Source organism: Nothoprocta perdicaria, unplaced genomic scaffold (assembly GCF_003342845.1).
Source record: "Nothoprocta perdicaria isolate Ctin4 unplaced genomic scaffold, notPer1 scaffold_97, whole genome shotgun sequence".
NCBI classification, from domain to species: Eukaryota; Metazoa; Chordata; class Aves; order Tinamiformes; family Tinamidae; genus Nothoprocta; species Nothoprocta perdicaria.
Window position 1 is genome coordinate 672,570 of NW_020456276.1, and position 17,176 is coordinate 689,745.

The 17,176-nt window shown below is 51.1% G+C and overlaps 2 protein-coding genes across 3 annotated transcripts in view; one reads left to right on the forward strand and one right to left on the reverse strand.

The window, feature by feature from the left end:
* Positions 1-955: 955 nt before the first annotated feature.
* On the forward strand, positions 956-7,653 carry RNPEP (arginyl aminopeptidase). Its single transcript, XM_026053225.1, has 10 exons — positions 956-1,087; positions 2,267-2,415; positions 3,264-3,380; positions 3,495-3,730; positions 4,448-4,561; positions 4,966-5,078; positions 5,554-5,662; positions 6,371-6,595; positions 6,906-7,048; positions 7,368-7,653. The coding sequence occupies exons 2-10, from the start codon at positions 2,291-2,293 to the stop codon at positions 7,530-7,532; spliced, it is 1,347 nt and encodes a 448-aa protein (XP_025909010.1). The 5' UTR covers positions 956-1,087; positions 2,267-2,290; the 3' UTR covers positions 7,533-7,653.
* Positions 7,654-10,333: 2,680 nt separating this feature from the next.
* LZTR1 (leucine zipper like transcription regulator 1) overlaps positions 10,334-17,176 on the reverse strand; it is a 29,212-nt gene continuing 22,369 nt past the window's right edge. For both annotated transcript variants that reach the window (XM_026053212.1, XM_026053214.1), the window contains 5 exons: positions 15,885-16,011; positions 14,663-14,812; positions 14,330-14,435; positions 13,776-13,856; positions 10,334-11,033 (listed from right to left, as the gene is read on the reverse strand). In XM_026053212.1, the coding sequence (XP_025908997.1) occupies positions 10,917-11,033; positions 13,776-13,856; positions 14,330-14,435; positions 14,663-14,812; positions 15,885-16,011 (581 nt within the window). In that variant the 3' untranslated portion in view covers positions 10,334-10,916. The remainder of the gene's footprint in view (positions 11,034-13,775; positions 13,857-14,329; positions 14,436-14,662; positions 14,813-15,884; positions 16,012-17,176) is intronic.

The following is a 17,176-nucleotide window of genomic DNA, read 5'->3' on the forward strand; positions in this document are numbered from 1 at the left end:
CCCGGGGAGCAGAGCCGCAGCCCCGGCAGCCGCCCCGGCCCCGCAGCGCTCAGGGCTGCAGCAGCCCCACGCACCAGCTGGCCTCGCCTCCAGGCACCCGCCAAGACAGGCCAGCCCAGGAGCAGACTCTTAAACCAGGCTTAATGCACGCCCTATTTATATTTAAATATCCAATGTATTTGCACTTGCACCTCGTGGCCAACGCTTGCTGCTCGTGTTCCTGTTTCGAGTTTTGCTCCCAGTAAACTTCCTTCACCCCCGTGCAAGCACCGGGCCTAACTCAGCACTGTTCCAGCTATGCATGCGAAAACAAAATCTTTGCTGACATATCTTATTGAGGAGCGATAAATTGCGTTTGGCCTGGGCACGTTCGTGCATATTGCTAGGCCAGCAATTCTTTTGTTGTAGATAAGGCCTGCGTGTGGGCCCGGCTCCAAGGCTGGGCTTCCTCAGGCCAAAGTCGCCTGTAAGTGAGTTCGGAAAATCTCGCTGGGAGAAATCAGACCCATGAAGGCTGTGCTGGAGTTTGCCAGCAGGGCTAGAGCAGCCCAACGCCGGGTTAGAGCAGCCCAACGCCGGGTTAGAGCAGCCCAACGCCGGGTTAGAGCAGCCCAACGCCGGGTTAGAGCAGCCCAACGCCGGGTTGGGGATGCTGTGTGCGCATGGGGGTGTTTTCTTATCCGGAACAGTGACTGCTGCCCAGGACCTGCACTGTCCCCTCCGCAGAGTCTGCCTGGGATGCGCTGAGAAAGGCGCTTCGTGCCTGCCCGTCGGTGGGCAGCGCGTCCCGCTTCCTTCGCGTGATTCATGTCCCTTTCCTGGAGAGAAACTGCTCGGGAACTGAGCTGTCCTTCACGTTTCAGACGTGCTTCTGGTAACTGTGACTGCAATCTCGCTGTCTCATGTAACTTTATTGATTGTTCTCCTTATTCTGCCTGTGCTGCAGATGTCCTGGCTGGACTCTTTCCAAACTGCCCAGAAGGAGAAGCCTTTCCTTTATACTTCTGGCTTTCCCGTGCTCAACAGGTCCTTTTTCCCCGGCTTTCACACTCCGTCAGCAAAGAGCACCTATTCTGCCAGGATTCAGGTAAAGCCTCCCGCCCTCACCCAAGGCTGTCTCTTGTCTCTCGTCAGGTGTGTTGGCTCACTCCCGAGCAGACAGCAGGCAAGCAGAAGCCCTTTATGTACACTCAAGGCCAGGCCGTCCTGAATAGATCCTTTTTCCCTGGCTTTGACACTCCAGCAGTTAAATGTACATATTCAGCCACAGTGAAGGTAAGCGGTACCCTGAGCAGGACATGTAGGTTCCAATTCCTACAAAAACCTCATCACRTTTGTCCTGGTTTATAATCTCTCCAAGGGACACAGGGAGAAGCTGCCAGCTCTGTTGCAGTACGCGCTGCACCTTTGGGTGCTGCTGCTTCCTTTAAAGACACTGCCCAGCCCCTTGCTCTTGTACAGAGTTATGGCTTTGTACCTGAACTGATAGTCTGCTAAAGGCCCCAAGCAAAGAAGATGCTGGGAGATGCCTGGGTTTGATTCGGTTTTTGAAGATGATCCTTTGAAGTGAAGCGGGCCAGCAGCTGGGCTCCAAGTGACGCGCGGGTGCAGCTTTGGTGGCTGGGCACGGCGGCAGAGGGGGAGCGCGGCCTGAGGGGCTCGTCTGTCCCTTGCACGGGCAGCCAGCCCGCGCTGTCGGCGGAGCTGCGCGTGGACGGTTCCTGCGTGCCTGCCGCCAGCCGGGGACACGGCTTTGGGGGTGACGGCAGGCAGGGCCGGCCTCTCTTAGGGGCACGGGCTGCTGATGTGCGAGCCTGGGTTTGCTCTGACGTCTTCCCAGCAAAGCTCCCTTCTGAAGAGCGAGCGCAGGGTTGGCTGCTCTCACACCATGTCTGTGCAGAGGAAACCTTGTTCCCTGTGACCCTGTGGGGGTCCTGCCTCCTGGAAGAGGAGAGACCAGCTTAGCTTCCCTGTCTTGTAAGGTGTAATTGAGCCCAGCTGAGAGCTCCAGGGAAACCATCACTCCTGCTCAGCCCAGGCTAGATTTTGCTTTGGCCTGGCAGCCTGGCAAAGCAAGCTTTTGTATAAGCAGTGGCAGGAGAACCAGTTCCAGGCGAATTTGCATCACTTGCCCTTTTGAGCATCTCACACCTTTGATTCCAGCCTGCGGGTGTCTTGGGAGTTGGGGACACAGCTGCAATCCAGAGTCAGCTAAAATCTCACTGCACGTTACCGACCCGATGGAGACTCTTACCTACGTTTCTAGGTCCCTGAGGGTTTCACAGCTGTGATGAGTGCCACAAGCTGGGAGAAGGAGAAGGATAACACCTTTGTCTTTAAGATGTCCCAGCCAATCCCCTCCTACCTGATCGCTCTGGCTGTTGGGGACATTGTTTCTGCTGAAGTTGGCCCAAGGTAAGTAGCTGTAGACGAGATGAGTGTCAAGGCCTGGCTGTGGGAGCTGCTGCCTTGTCTCCTGTGCTCTGTGCCGTCCCACGGCAGTGTGGAAAACAGTCAAGTCTTCCCGTTGGCTGCGCGCGTGGCGCTGAGCAGCGTTAGCAGAGCCTGAGCTCTGCCTGGGGGAGCCTGTTTGTTGGGCAGCAGTCTGCGAGCTGCGTTCTGGGGTGCTCTGTGCTCAATTCTGATCTCCCTTGAGTGACCCTGGGAAATGCTCGTTCCTTTCCTGGGCACCTGAAAGAAGGCAGCATCCAGTCAAGGATGGTCCAGTATCTCTCCCCAGGGTCAGCTGGTTTATTCAGGGTTCCTGGCCRTTTTGGTGAATGTGTTTAGTGACTGTCCCTTGATGTTCAGACAAGRAAAGAAACAATAAATGCCATCTCATTAGCTTCATTTACCCCGAGGCTTTTATTTTGTAGTGGCAAAACAGGCAGCTATTATGTGATGAAGCAAGAGGGTAAAAGTCAACTAATGATTAAAACTTCCTCTTCTCGCACTTGACCAAATATCAGCTGCAGAAAGGCTTCGACTTGTGGTGCCTCCCCTGTGTAATGCTTGACAGACCGGGCCTCTGGGACTGCAGAGCGCTCCCACATACTCTCTCCTGATGGAGATGCGATGTGCCGACATGGGCATGGTGGAGAGAACCCTTTCCAGGAGCAGAAGCACCCTGTGCTGCTCTCCAGAGGTTCCCTGGCACAGTGATGTTGGCCAGGGAACCAAACGTTGCCCTAAGCTGCCACTTGTCATGGGGTCTGTCCGGTTTCCCTTTCCTTGCCTGGTGTGAGCTGTGTTGGTCTCCACAGGAGCCGTGTCTGGGCTGAACCTTGCCTGATCGAGGCTGCCAAGAAGGAATATGATGGGGTGATTGAGGAGTTCCTGACAGTTGGAGAGAAGCTCTTTGGACCCTATGTTTGGGGCAGGTATGGCCTCCTGTTCTTGGTACATCTTGCTCCTTCGGGGCTGTCCCTCAGTCTCCGGGCCGTATCTGCAGGAAGCGGTGGGTCTGTACCAAGCCGTGTGCTCTTCCCTGCCAGGTACGACGTCCTGTTCATGCCGCCCTCGTTCCCCTTTGGTGGGATGGAGAACCCCTGCATCACCTTTGTGACACCCTGCCTGCTGGCCGGGGACCGTTCCCTGGTGGATGTCATCATCCACGAGATCTCCCACAGCTGGTTTGGCAACCTGGTCACTAATGCCACGTGGGGCGAGTTCTGGCTGAACGAGGGCTTCACCATGTATGCGCAGAGGCGGATTTCCACTGAGGTCTACGGTGCGTGGCCTTGCCCGGCCTCTGGCCTTGCCCAGAGCACGGCGTCCCCCGGGATGGCCTTGCTGTTGCAAGCAGAGCCCTGTTGTCCCCTTGGACAGCGGGTTTGGGAAGTTCTGCCRCTCAGCGTATCCTTCCTAGCACTACGTGTGGGGCCACATGCCCTAAAAGATGAGAAGAGCAGGTGTCTGCAGCACACCTGGTGCTGCTTGTTAGCAACAGAACAACCTTGTCTTGGAGAAGTGCATAGAGCCACAGTATCCCTGGGCAAAGGAGCAGTGGTCTCTCTCTTTTTTTTTTTTATTTTTAAACCAAGTCTTACAACTTTCTTCTGCTCTCCCAGCCCACCAGGGAAGGCAGTGCCAGGAGCCCAGAGCTCCCCAAACACTTTGGTCGCATCTAACAGCTCAGACACTACCTGGTGCTTTCTGCTGAATTTGGTGTCTCTAAAATCTTGCTAGTCCAGGGCTGCTTTACTGAGCCACTTTGTAGCTCCAGTTAAATGTCTAGTTTAGTTTATTGGTCCCATTATTCAACGATGGGAGGAACCAGCCCAGCGGCTGCTGCTTCCTGCTCTTCAGGCTGGTAGCAAGTGCCTTGTTATGCCTGTAGCAGCACACATTCCACTCTCTCCCCAGCCCAGAGCAGACACCAAGGGAGTATAAAGTGCTTTTGGATTCAGTTGGGGTTTCCAAGCACCTCCTGTTTCTCTGTGCCCAGGTTCTGCCTACACCTGCCTGGAGGCCGCCACGGGAAGAGCCCTGCTGCGCCAGCACATGGACAACACCGGCGAGGATCATCCGCTGAACAAGCTGCGGGTGATAATCGAGCCAGGTTTGTGGGGTGCCCCTCTCCTCTCACACCCAGCCTGGGGCAGCCGGGTTGTTGTGACACTCGGGAGGGACAGATCCGGGAAAGGTCCTGCTGCTGATGAGCTTCAGAGAAATAGGAACAGCGCTGGCTGCAGGACACGAGCACAGCTCTGGGAGGGATACGACAGGGCTTACTGCTAGACTCCACTCTCTGCTGCTCTGGGGCCCCCCAGCTCCATCAGAACTTGGTAGAAGTGGTCTGGAGACATTCCTGTGCTACCTGTAGTGCCCGGCCTGTACACTGGGATGATGTCTCCAATTAACAGAATTTCCTGGTCTCTCTAAGCACCCTCTCATGGGGACTGCTGGCTGCTGTGTGCTTTTTTTTTTTTTTTCCTCAAAATGTCCATCTTTTTGGCCCACTAGGTGTCAACCCAGATGACACATACAATGAGACGCCCTACGAGAAGGGCTATTGCTTTGTGAGCTACTTGGCACATCTCGTGGGGGACCAGAGCAAGTTCGATGCCTTCCTCCAGGTAGGTCCGTGGGCAGTGTGCRCTGGAGGGTCTGCTGTGCTTGGCATAGGAGTGTGCCAGTGCCCAGGCCAGCGCGTGGTGGTGAATGGGYGCTGGTGGAGGTGCTGAGTATGGGCAAAACTCAGCAGAGAGACACAGAGGCAATGGGACCCTCGAAAAGAAAGGGCTGAACAGGGTGGCTGAGGAGAGGAACAGAAGTTGGGAGACAGGGATGCTCACCGAGGAATGAGATTAGGGGTAAGCTCAGCCTTGCACTGACAGCAGATGGGGATGGAGTTTGGAGACTTCCCAGCGTGAAGCAGGGGCTGAGGAGTTCTTTATGGGGGCAAGGGAGACCGTGTGGGCTGGGCATGGATATGAAGTAGCTTCCTGGAGCTTCCCAAGGCCAGGGGGTCTTCAAGTGAGCTGGAGCAGAGGGCTGGCTGCTGTGAGGTGGTGAGCTTGCACAGCATCACTCCCTGTCCTCTCCGTGCAGGCCTATGTGAACCAGTTCAAGTTCCAGAGCATCACGGCAGATGATGCCCTCAACTTCTTTCTGGAATACTTCCCTGAGCTGAAGAAGAAAGGCGTGGAGTCCCTGCCAGGTCAGCACAGGGTGGCACCACATTGCAAAGCACCCGGAGGGCTCGGGGCTTTTCTATGTCTCGGAGTGTGAGGAACGTGCCTTCCTCAGCCTGGTTCCATGGATACTGGAGAGCTACCGTTTGATCCGTGTTTGTACACTGGGTCCAGCTCCATGGGTCTTAATTAAGATACTACTGCCTACTGTAGGGCTCGACTCTGCTGGATGCAGAGCAGACCTGGCGTGCCCAGGATCCAGTGCCCAACCGTGACTCAGTCTCATATGAGCAGTCTGATCTTTGCAGGTGAATACAGTCCTTCATCCATGCTCAGGTGCTGTCACTTGGGGTTTCTCCATCCAGAACAACCCCTGGAGTTTGCAGTGCTGGGATGTGAGGGGTTGTCACCTGAGTCACTGCTATGGTTGGGTTCAGCTGCTGCGTGATCTCCAGCTCTTCCCTGTGAGATGTCACTGAGATGTGGGCCTGGCAGAAGCCTTCTGGGCTGGAGCCCGGCTCTGCTCACAGGCTGTGGGCTGGACTGTTACTGCACAAGTGCAAACTGAGCTCTGAGTCCCGGAGAGGTGGAACCTGCCTCCTGGAGTCTATTCCTTGCCAAAATTGGCAGGTTTGTTAGTCCTGGGGGCACCCTGAGAGAAAGCTGCAGTTTGGGTGGTAGCTCCAGGTGTGGGGTGCGGAAATCCTGTCCCAGCTCTTCCTTCCTCGCCACAGGCTTTGAGTTTGATCGCTGGCTGAACACGCCTGGCTGGCCCCCTTTCCTGCCTGACCTCTCCCCGGGGGAGCAGCTGATGAAGCCGGCGGAGGAGCTGGCAGAGCTCTGGGCTGCCAACAACCTGAACATGGAGGCCATCGAAGCAGTGGACATCTCTGTCTGGAAAACCTATCAGCTGGTCTACTTCCTGGATCAGATCCTGCAGAAATCCCCTCTGCCGGAAGGTGAGGTGCTCCCGCTCCCGTGGGATAACGGTCCCTGGTCCAGCTTGTTGGCTGGGGACAGGAACATGAACATGTCACCGGCACACCTTGGTGCTCGTTGGTCAGCCTGTGCCCGCTGCGGTCCAGCACTGCTCCTGGACAGGACGTGTCTGGAGATGGGGAGCCTGGGGCTGGCTGGATGCTGGGGACACAGGTCCCTGAAGAGTTTGTCAGAGCTGGGGGAGCACATGGGGCCCCTCTGAGTGGAGATCTAGGGCTGGCCTCAGCACCGTGTCGGGGCTCACTGCCGCTGATGCCATTTTCCTTGCAGGCAACGTGGAGAGGCTGAGCGAGATGTACCCAAAGATCTCCAAGGCGCAGAATGCCGAGCTGCGTGTCCGTTGGTGCCAGATCGTCCTCAAGAACAACCACGAGGCCGAGTACAGCAAGGTCAAGGACTTCCTCCACAGCCAGGTTGGTCGTGGGCAGCAGCGGCTGTGCCTGGCAGTGGGGGTCAGGGTGGCAGCAGCTTGGGAGAGTGGGCAGAGGTGCTGGGAGGGCGTCCTCTCACTCCAGACGCTCCACGCGAGGGGCTGCCCCAGGCCGGGTGTCTGTACTGACCTGCCCCTTGTTTTTGGCCTGAGAGCAGCACGGGGGTGCAGTTGTTCCGGAGGGTGGCGCGGGATCCGCGCTGGTGCTCGCCGCCGTGCCCGGCGGCCGCGCGTGCGGAGCTCTGGGACCAGAGGCACCGGCCAGCTCCGGGCTGAGGCCTCACCCGCGCTGTGCCTTGCAGGGGAAGCAGAAGTACACCCTGCACGTCTACCGCGCCATGTGGAGCGGCTCAGAGACAGCCCGCGCCCTGGCCATGGAGACCTTCTCRGCTACGGCCCCTCAGCTCCACGTCAACGTCCAGAATTACGTCAAGAAGATCCTGGGCTTGGAGGTGGCGGAGAATTAGCGAGTGCTGCAGCCGTGGCGCTACTCTTCCCTGATGGAGCTGCGCTGCGGAGCTTTCTTGTGGCAGAACCTCTGAAATCATTGCACAAATTCCCTTATTAAAATTTGTAATTTGTAGCCTTTCTCCTTGTGCTCTTCCAAGTTCTGGAGCTTGGTGTGTATCCTGAGCATGAAGGGCTGCTCCAGCAGCGCAGCCCCATGTCCCAGAGTGGCTCTGGGACCAAGCCTCAGCCACCACTGACTCCTGGAGGCTCCCACTGCTCTTGGGGCCCAGCAGAAGCCTGGGCAAGTCTTCTGGCTGTAACTTAACTGTCACCCTCACCCTGGCACAGCTGACAGGGCCACTAGGGTCTCACAGCAGCCCAGTTATGGCTTGAAACCAGCTCTTAAGCCCAGATCTAATGCACAGCGTGTGCCTATGTCAGAGGGCAAAATAAAGAGAGAAAAGGGGTGCAGGTAGTTAGCTGTGCCCATGCTACTGTGCTTTCAAGAGAGAAGTGTTTAAGCGGGAAGGTTGCTCTGTATAGAACTAAGCAATCACAGTCACTGTTCAGACAGCAAACTATGCAACCAGAAGAGCAATCAACCCAAACTGCCAGTATTAAAATGATGCCTGTGCTTAGCCAGGACCAGCTCTTTGCATTTTACTGGGCTAAATACCAGAGCTGAGTAGCTGTTAGACACCAAACATGATTTGCAGGCTTTAAACAGGCTGCCCTACAGGTGGAGACTGGACTTAGCCCGTGTTTAGGATGAGAAGGCTGGACAGTGCTGCTAGTATTTTTCCTCATCAAAATAGAGCAACTAGAGCACAGGGTGAGACCCAAATGCTTGACCAAGTGTAACAGGAGCACGTTAAACTACTCCCCAGCCCAGGTACTTCCCCTGCCTCTTTCCCCTTGGACCAAGTGACACAGATCAGGCCAGCACCAGCAGGGCTGACCCGCGGTGCTCCCTGCTGCAGATCCTGCTCCACGTCCCCATGCAGGCGGGCCCTGGCTCGGGCTGAATGGGGTCAGCACCAGCCCTGCACACACATCAGCTCCTCTCACTGAAGGTTTTTTTCCTTCTTCCTGTCTCCCTGCGTAAGAGCAGCCTAGAGGCAAATCAGCCTGACAAGCTAATGGCTCCATTGACTGCAAGGTTTTTTTCCTACAATAAAGCCTCCTGATGCAATAGGAGGCTGACTGAGCACTTGAGGTCACTAGGGCATTTGCTTGGACAAAGCCAAAAAAACCTCTCCACAACAAAGATGCCTACAGTGCCCCAGCACAGGCACTGCTGAGTCTGCACATTTCACTGCTGAGGAGCTCAGGAATGACCTTCCAAGCCTCCCTCCCCAGCTAAACTGAGGAAAACAGTCAAAGGGATTGTGCCTGGCTTAATTGCAATGAGCTGGTCCTTACTGCTGGCACCAGCCTCATCACGCTTGGGAAATGGGTGTCCTCCAGAGGATTTGGCATTGCTGAAAGTAACTTAGTGTTATTGTCAGTTGTAGCATAAAGCCCTTCTCCATTTGCAGCTCTTTTGGTTTCCCAAGGAAAAGGGATATTGTCTGTATAATTAAGACACCTCTGACAAGCAGCTTCATCGCCTGTGTGGCATGGGAACAATCCCACAGGTTAAGATGAGTCCTGGGCTCTGAGGTGCAATTGCCACCTGTGCTGTGACTCACCTGGTATAAACCATGTGCGGGGAGGCAGATGGAGAGGTACCTGCAGTATTTCCCTTGGGTTACACAAAATAACGTTCTCCATTGCAGGGAGAGACTGTAACATCCCTCTTGACCCACCACGTAGGTGCAGCAGTACTGCTAGAGGCTGCAGAACAGGAGCTCGTATTTGGTACTGCACCAGGAACAACCTCCCGCCCTGAAATAAAAATCCCAGCTGCAAGAGTAGAGCACAGGGCCTGGGAGGCTGCTCTGCAACCACTCCAGCACAGGCTGGCTGTTATTTCAAGCAGTCAGATGGGAGCACAAGCTCTGGGCTGCCTCGTCCTTCATGTGCACTTAGGCAGCAAGCAAAAGGAACAGAAACCACCCGTGGCGAAGCTCTCCTGCAGCACTGGGTGGCAGCTATCGCTGAAGCAGCGGCCAGGGTTTCGCCTGCTGTTCTGCCTCCTCCCTGTCCTGCTGGGACGGCCGACGTGGAGGTCACCTCACGTGGGCTGAGGACTGGTGCAAGTTGGCTCAGATTTTGGTTCTCTGCATGCCTGCTGCTGCCTCCCTCCTTGGGGCTCTGCGAGGGGGCTCAGCACGGGGGAGCAGCGCTGCGCTGGGCTCAGTCAAACCAACCCCAGCTGAGCTCCTGTGCTCCCCTGCGAGCGGCGAAAGGCAGCACGGARGGAACCTGCCTCTGCTCCTCTTCCTGCAACGACTAACAGAGACACTTCAGCGCAAAATGAGTGACAAGAGTGGCACAGATACTTATTTTTAACACYGTAACCTTCATCAAGCTCAGAGGTCTTTTTCACAGAATCACAGGATGTTCAAGGTTGKAAGGGACCTCTAGAGATCATCTAGTCCAACTCCCTGCTCAAGCAGGGACACCTACAGCATGTGGCACAGGATGGCATCCAGGTGGGTTTTGAAGACCTCCAGAGAAGGAGACTCCACAACCTCCCTGGGCAGCCTGTTCCAGAGCTATGTCACCCTCACAGTCAAGAAGTTCCTCAATTCTTTCAAAAAGTAAGGTCAACTCAACCATGGAATGTAAGGAGATGTTAGCTGTTTATTCATACATTGATTAAAAAAGGCTTAATGAGACAGGATTAATAGATTTTAGACTCAGAGAGGACCTCTGCCATCTTCTAGCTTGACCTGCTGCAGAGGTCTGGGCCTGGTGGACTTACTCCACCAATGGAAGCAGCTGCAAAAGGGTTTATCTGTTAATCCCACCACGGGAGTCTCTGACAGGGCCCCGTGTTCTGGTGCATCAGTCGGCTTCACCACTAACCCCATGCCCTCTACATCCTGCTTGGCTGCATCTAAAATCCACTTACAGCCCCTGGCTGTTGCAGCTCAAGTTCTTTAAATAGTATAATTTAAATATCATTGCAAAACATTAACAACTCACGACTGTTCTACTTTACTGGACAGAAGTAATTATGGGCTTGATTTTGCACTTAGTTAAACCCCCAAACCACGTGGCACAAATTCCTTCTCTTCATGGTTTCAGCGTTAGCATCTGCACAGCAGAGAGCGAGCGCCACCCTGCAGAGGTACCAGCCCCGCGGCGGGGACGTCGGCTCTCCGGCTCCTCCCGGCCGCGGCGGCTCCCGGAGCGGCTCAGCACCGCATGGCAAAAACACAGAGAGTCAGCTGTAAAGCGCTAGCAGTTTTTTTTTTGAGGAATAAAGGAAACATTTGGATTACCCATGCACGTCATATGTCTGAGCCCAGCTCCGCGCACTGCTTGTCTGATATGTGATTAGCTAACGACTCTATGATGTCAAGGAGGAGCGGCTGACTCAGGGAGCGGAGATTTGGCAACTTGGAGACCTTCAGGGGAAAGAACAAAACAGAAAAACACAAGGAAATTAAAACCCTCCCCAAACCATGGTTTATGTGGCGCTGCTTTTACCGTGATGCGGACAGGCCCGAGGCCGGGTGCGGGGCTGCAGGGAAGGGCCCATCTCCCACCACCACGGGGGCAGGATGGGAATGGAGACAGGAGACCCCAGCACTGACTCTCTTATGAGAAGAACTACTGCTATTTATAACAGTAATTCTATTGTTAATGCACACAAGGCTCTGGGCTGTCCTGAAAGCACCAGAGCAGCCCTGACAAGAAAGTCTGTGGCTTTCTCCTGATGCTCAAACCTTCTGGATGGGACATTTAGGAGCTAGTCTCTTTGCTCCAGTGGGCTTTGAGGGGATGTGGTACCTTAAACAGGTTTAATGTCAGGGGCGGCTTTGCCTGTACGCTTGCTACAGCCAAAGCAGGTCACAGGAGCATTGGTCAATGCAAACTTTTGCCACATCAGATATATGAAAATCTCCAATAAAAATCACACTCTCAGGCTGGTTCAATTGGAAAGATGTTCTGTACCTTCCTTCCTTCTTCCCATCTTTATAATAGCCAGCATTATAGCAACAATARCATTCCTCCTCCTCCTAGATTTATTATCTGTGCTTAACATACATGTGAAGGCTTAAACAAGGATCTGCCTAAAAACTTACTTTTGCAGCCCATATCAACCGAGCTGGAAGGTATCACCTCACTCAAAGAAGCTTGACTATTCTGAGAATCTTTTGAAACCCACGAAGGAAACTGCTAAAGATACTTTCCAAAAAAGCTCAGGATAAATGCTTGAAATGCCCCAAGTTAGGGGCTACAAGGACTGGATGAAAATGCTAAGACCCCCTTAAARCTGTTGGGAATCCTGCACCAGCACTCAAAGGCTCACACCACGCAGGACCAGCACAGCACCATGGGCAGCAACAGGGGCCAGTGGCAGAACACAAGCAAACACTTAAGCAGAGACATTTTATTAGGGCATTTGTACAACACAGACACACAGGGGCCTCGATACACAGTGCTGAACTCCTGAACCTCTTTGAACAGCTCTTTAAATGTTCCTTCTGCAGGAAAACTTTACTTTTCTGTATAGAGGACAGCATTAATCAAGTGGAACAAAATAAACCAGGAGACCCCAATGGCCGTAGCACCCAGCCTGCCTGAACCTTGCTGGCCCACGAGGCTTGCAGGGCCCGAACGCACCGACCTGCAGAGCCTGGGGCAGGAGGCAGCGCAGCAGCAAACACTCCCGCCCGGCCAAAATGAAAAGAATCCCACACCAGAGCCCCCGGACCAAGCTCAGATGTTGTGTGATGAACATCTCTTGCACATCTGCTCGACACCCTCCCAGCCACATTTTGGCAAAAGCTGTTATAACAGTCAACCCTTTCAAATACAAAAAGTTTCTATGTAGCCTGGTTAGTAAAAATGAGTGCAACTGAGTAACACTTTCCATTCAAATGTTTTTTTTTTTCCCCCTGAAGTGATGCAATGCTCATTCCCCACATTTTGGTGAGAATCCTTGGAAGCTGCTTGTTGTGATGCCTCCAGTGGGAAGCTGAGGCCATTGCATTGCAGCAATCTGGGATTACAGGGCATTGATCTCCCAGCCCAGGAGATGTCCTGGGGACCAGGCAGCTCTATAACCTGCAGCAGGACCGTCCTCCAGCCTGTGCTGACGCTGGGCAGCTCCACATGATTCACATGGCCAGAAGAAACCAAGAAAGATGAAGTTGGGGGCTGTGAGCTAGTGCTGAGGACCCTCCACTGGGTTACTTAATGCTGGCTCCGCTCTCGTTTTTCTTTTTCTGAATTTTTTAAGTGTTTTCTGAACGTAAAATGCATTACCCTTGGGTAACTTCATCATTTAATGAAGAGCCTCAGTGCCTGCCTCTTACTATCTCATCTCTAGGTACAAATTGGACCTAAGGTGCTCTCCTTCCCCCACCACTGGCTGAAGTGGGAGGACCRGGAGATAAAACATACAGATGACAGCAAGCTTCTCAAATGCTAACCAGGGAATTATTATCAATACATCTGTAGCATCCAGAAATCCCAATTCCCAGGCTCTATGATTTATCTAGCAATTTAACAAACACTAATAGTTCTGCAATGAACTGATGACAAGCTGGGAAGCGCTCATGGAGGGATTATATCTCACACAACACAACTAAATGACAATACCCGTATTCTCTAGAGTGAGGACAGGAATATCAGCAYATGGGGCTCTTGACCTTTCTATGACTATGGAAACAAGAGAAAGCCCAGAATGGTAATCTGCCTTATGAGCACATGCCAATGTAATTTCTGCAGCAGGGAGAGCGCTTCAGCAGAAATGTGAACAGCAGCAYGTCTGTAAATGCTGGTGAGAGGAAGGTTTGTGCACTGGATACAGGGCAAACCGATCTTGTCGTACACATGAGAACCCAGTGATGGCATGGCACAAAAGCAAGAGCTGAGAAAGGACTGGAAATGGAAGTAAATCTAGATAACTTCTGCTTTGGAAGGTCTTCACATCTCCAAAACAGGTCATTCTGTTCTATTACTTATTTTTCAGTGTGGAATGTACGCCCAGCAGATTTGTCACTGCATGTCAGTGACACGCAGCTAGCTTCAGCTGTCTCACCGGAGGAAAAAAGTGGATTCTAATATTAAGATGTCTTTAACCACCGTAGTGACAGAGGACAGCAGGTCTCAAGAGCCCCAGAAAAGATGCAACCAACCTTGGTGAACTGGTGAACGATGATGTGCAGGCAGTGCCTCTTCATGTCCAGGGCTTGGGTCTTGTCAGCTGCCTCCAAGATCTAGGGCAAAACCAAACCAAGATGTGATTTCCCTCCTGTGTTGCTCAGACAAACAGCACCTAATACTCTAATGACACACAGAACATGTGGAAACACGTCTGCCAAAGGCTGAATTCCTGCATAACCATGACCCATGCAGGGCCACCACCACCCTGGATGTCACTTGGGTAGGACAGGCAGCAGGCAGGCATCATCTAGGAAGAGGAGAGGCTCTACAGTTCTACAATATATTCCAACACTAATACATTTTTCATGCTCTCCTGTACAAATGCAACCCTAAATTCTAAAGATGTCCCTAAAAAAAGGGCATACTATCTTTACCTTAAAAGCTACATGCATATACACTCTACAGCATTAAGTAAAAAAAAAAGTGTCAAAAAAAAAGACTGAACACCAGGCCTATTTGGCTTAGGCCCTTTAGCCTTGCTGTATTTAAGACAAGTGACTAACTATAGCTACAGGGGGACAATTACCTGGAGTACATTTTCCACCGTGACATTCATTTCTAGATTCTGCTTACAATAGGCTTGCAGTCTGTTGTTGGAAAAACCATAATAGTAAGGTGCAGCAAAGAGATAACTGTGAATCCCATTAAGGAAAAGAAAAAAAAAAAAGGGCAAAATAAATATAACAGTAACCGATCCTAAATACAGCCCAACAGCAGAAGTTAAAAACGTGATGCATATTAGTGCAACATTGACAAATAACCCTCCTAGGCTGTGCCTAACTATCCTGTGCAAAAAGAAGTCGAGGTGCTGGGTATGCACTTGAACCAGCTGCTTCAAGTATTTTCGATTAAAGGATACAGGGAATCCTCAGGAGGCATGTTTACTTCTCCGTAATAGATATATCTAAGCATAGATTCAAATGCTTGCTTGCTGGGAACCATTTCACCTATAGATATATTTACTTGCCCATCTTCCGGCATGAAGGAACGGAACATGGCTTCAAAGTAACTGGAAAAGGAAATAAAAATTAATGTAATATGCAAGCTCTATGGGTCACATTCTGCAAACAGATGGTTTAACCTAGGACTGTCTGAAGGCAGCTGTTAAGCACTGCAGCTTCCAAGGAAGTAATTTCAGCTGACAACCTGGGGTAAAATATTGCTAAATTGTTATGCTTTATATAGGTCTGTCTGTGAGCAAACTCCAAACATAATCCCCATCATTTCCAACAACACTACCTGGAATTTGTCTCCGTTTCTTGAAAATTAGGACACACAGTGCTCTGATTTTCGTCTAATTTGCATAAGACCTACTAGACAGCTTAAATCACTGCGAGTTTCCTTGGTATCTGCAGCCTGTGGCTGCCAGTCATGTAGCCTCGTTTTCAAGTTGTGAGATGCTTCTGGGAAAATACTCAGGTAACTAATACTGAATATTATTACTGGGACAAGAGAAAAATTTCTGATGCTATTTGAAGTGGAAATTTTATGTGACTGCTTCATGTCTGCGGCATGCAAAGACGTGCATATATGCAGTGTTCTCTGTGCAAGGGAGGGACAAACCCATTTCATCCATGTGCTGAGGGGGGAGAATTAATCATCATCCTTAGCAGAGTGAACTACTCGCCTCTGTGACAAAGTATGTGAATAATTTATTCTCTGTGTGCACCGCTTCTTTCTGTGTTTGCTCATACTTTATCTGGTGAGCGATAYATAAGTTTCATATAACCTAAAATGGATGTTCACCATCAGAGGACTCTTGCTTACCTCAGTGGACATCTGTTGCTTCCCATTTCCTTAAAAATAAGTCTTACACTTTACAGCCTCTTTCTCTCCCTGTGWTTTAACTGATTCTTTGTCTTGAGGTGCAGCTTCTCAAATATGGTCTGGAGAATCTCTACAGTTTTAATTTCCTCCTGTCTTTCCCTGCTGGGTATTGAATCGAAAAATATTTCATCACTGATGTTTATAGCACTTCTTGAGCAAAGTGGTATCTTGTGCATATACAAAGATCCTCCCTGACTCCTACAAAAAAAAAAAACAACCTGCACAAGTTTCACTTTTATGGCAACGACTCTCACCTGGAGCGGGCTGCTAGGATTGCTTTGTGGGCTGGCCGCGGGTGCCCRTCCAAGAGCAGGATGATATCACAGAATTCAATCCCAGCTCCTTCCAGGTAAGCCTTCATGTCCTGAATTAAAGATGTTCCTGAAAGCCAATACGGTGAAATGGTTAAAAAAAAGAGAAAGACATGATAGTGCCAAGATGACAGCTGATACTCAACTAATRTAAGGTTAAATCACAGCTATGAACTCCCTTTTTTTGGGGACCTATGGGGTGACTGGCCAGCCCTTTCTCTGAAATAAGCTTCCCCATCACAATTCCTTACCTACTGCCTATCCCAATAGCGTGCCTGGCAGCTCTGCTTTCCAGTTCCTACCACGAAGCACTGGCAAGGAGCAACACAAAGGTGCTTTCTATACAAAAAGGTGAGTTTTTTCCCTATCTTTTCATTTCCAGTTACCAGGAATATAGAATTTTTCTCTTTACTTAAATGGAAAAGCTTTCCTCAGTCTTTAATGAAGGCTTCTCCTATCCAACATTTTAATTAGCTTTGAAACTTCATGATAATCAAAAAATAGAGCAATCATACAAGTCTGACCCAAACTCTTTCCTCATCTCAAGGGTCAGCTTTCAATTTTTTTGGTGTTTCAATCTCTAATGCCCTTTCATTTCTAAACATAGAGGCTGGCTACTCCATCTTCCAGGACAGTGCACGTCTCTTCTTCTTGGGACGACTGTCCGCCAAAGGTTCTCCACTTGACCTTCAAGAGGACTAGCATGCTCTACTACTCCAGGACATTCTTCTTTTTGCACAGTATTCCAAAGCAATACTGTCAATGCCTCTGAACTTCAGGGCCTCAGCAAATTTCATTACTGTGTTTCTTTTTTTGGCCTCAGCAGGATAAAATCTTACATAAGGCTACTCCCAAATCTGTCCTCAATTAATTCTGTAACAGAATTATTAATCGATTCTTTTCCTTCCAGCACAATCACAGAATGAAAATGAAAGGCATGACTGTTAGTGCAAGTTATTTATCTTCTCCTCCCTATCTTTCTATCTCTTCTTCCATTAACTTTTTTTTTTTGTAATTTTTTCCATGCCTTTTTTTTYCCCTTTCTCTCTCATAAGGTCTGTCCTGTCAGCACTGGCGTACTCCCAAGATCATCTTCCTCACTGCTGCTCCTTCTTGGGTGGCAATTTATGAGCAGGTCAACTTCCCCTGCTAACAGCTTTGTTTCCTTCTTGTTCACATTAACTGAATCCCCAATGCCTTTTCATTGAGTCCTTTATACCCTTCTATTCCTTCTG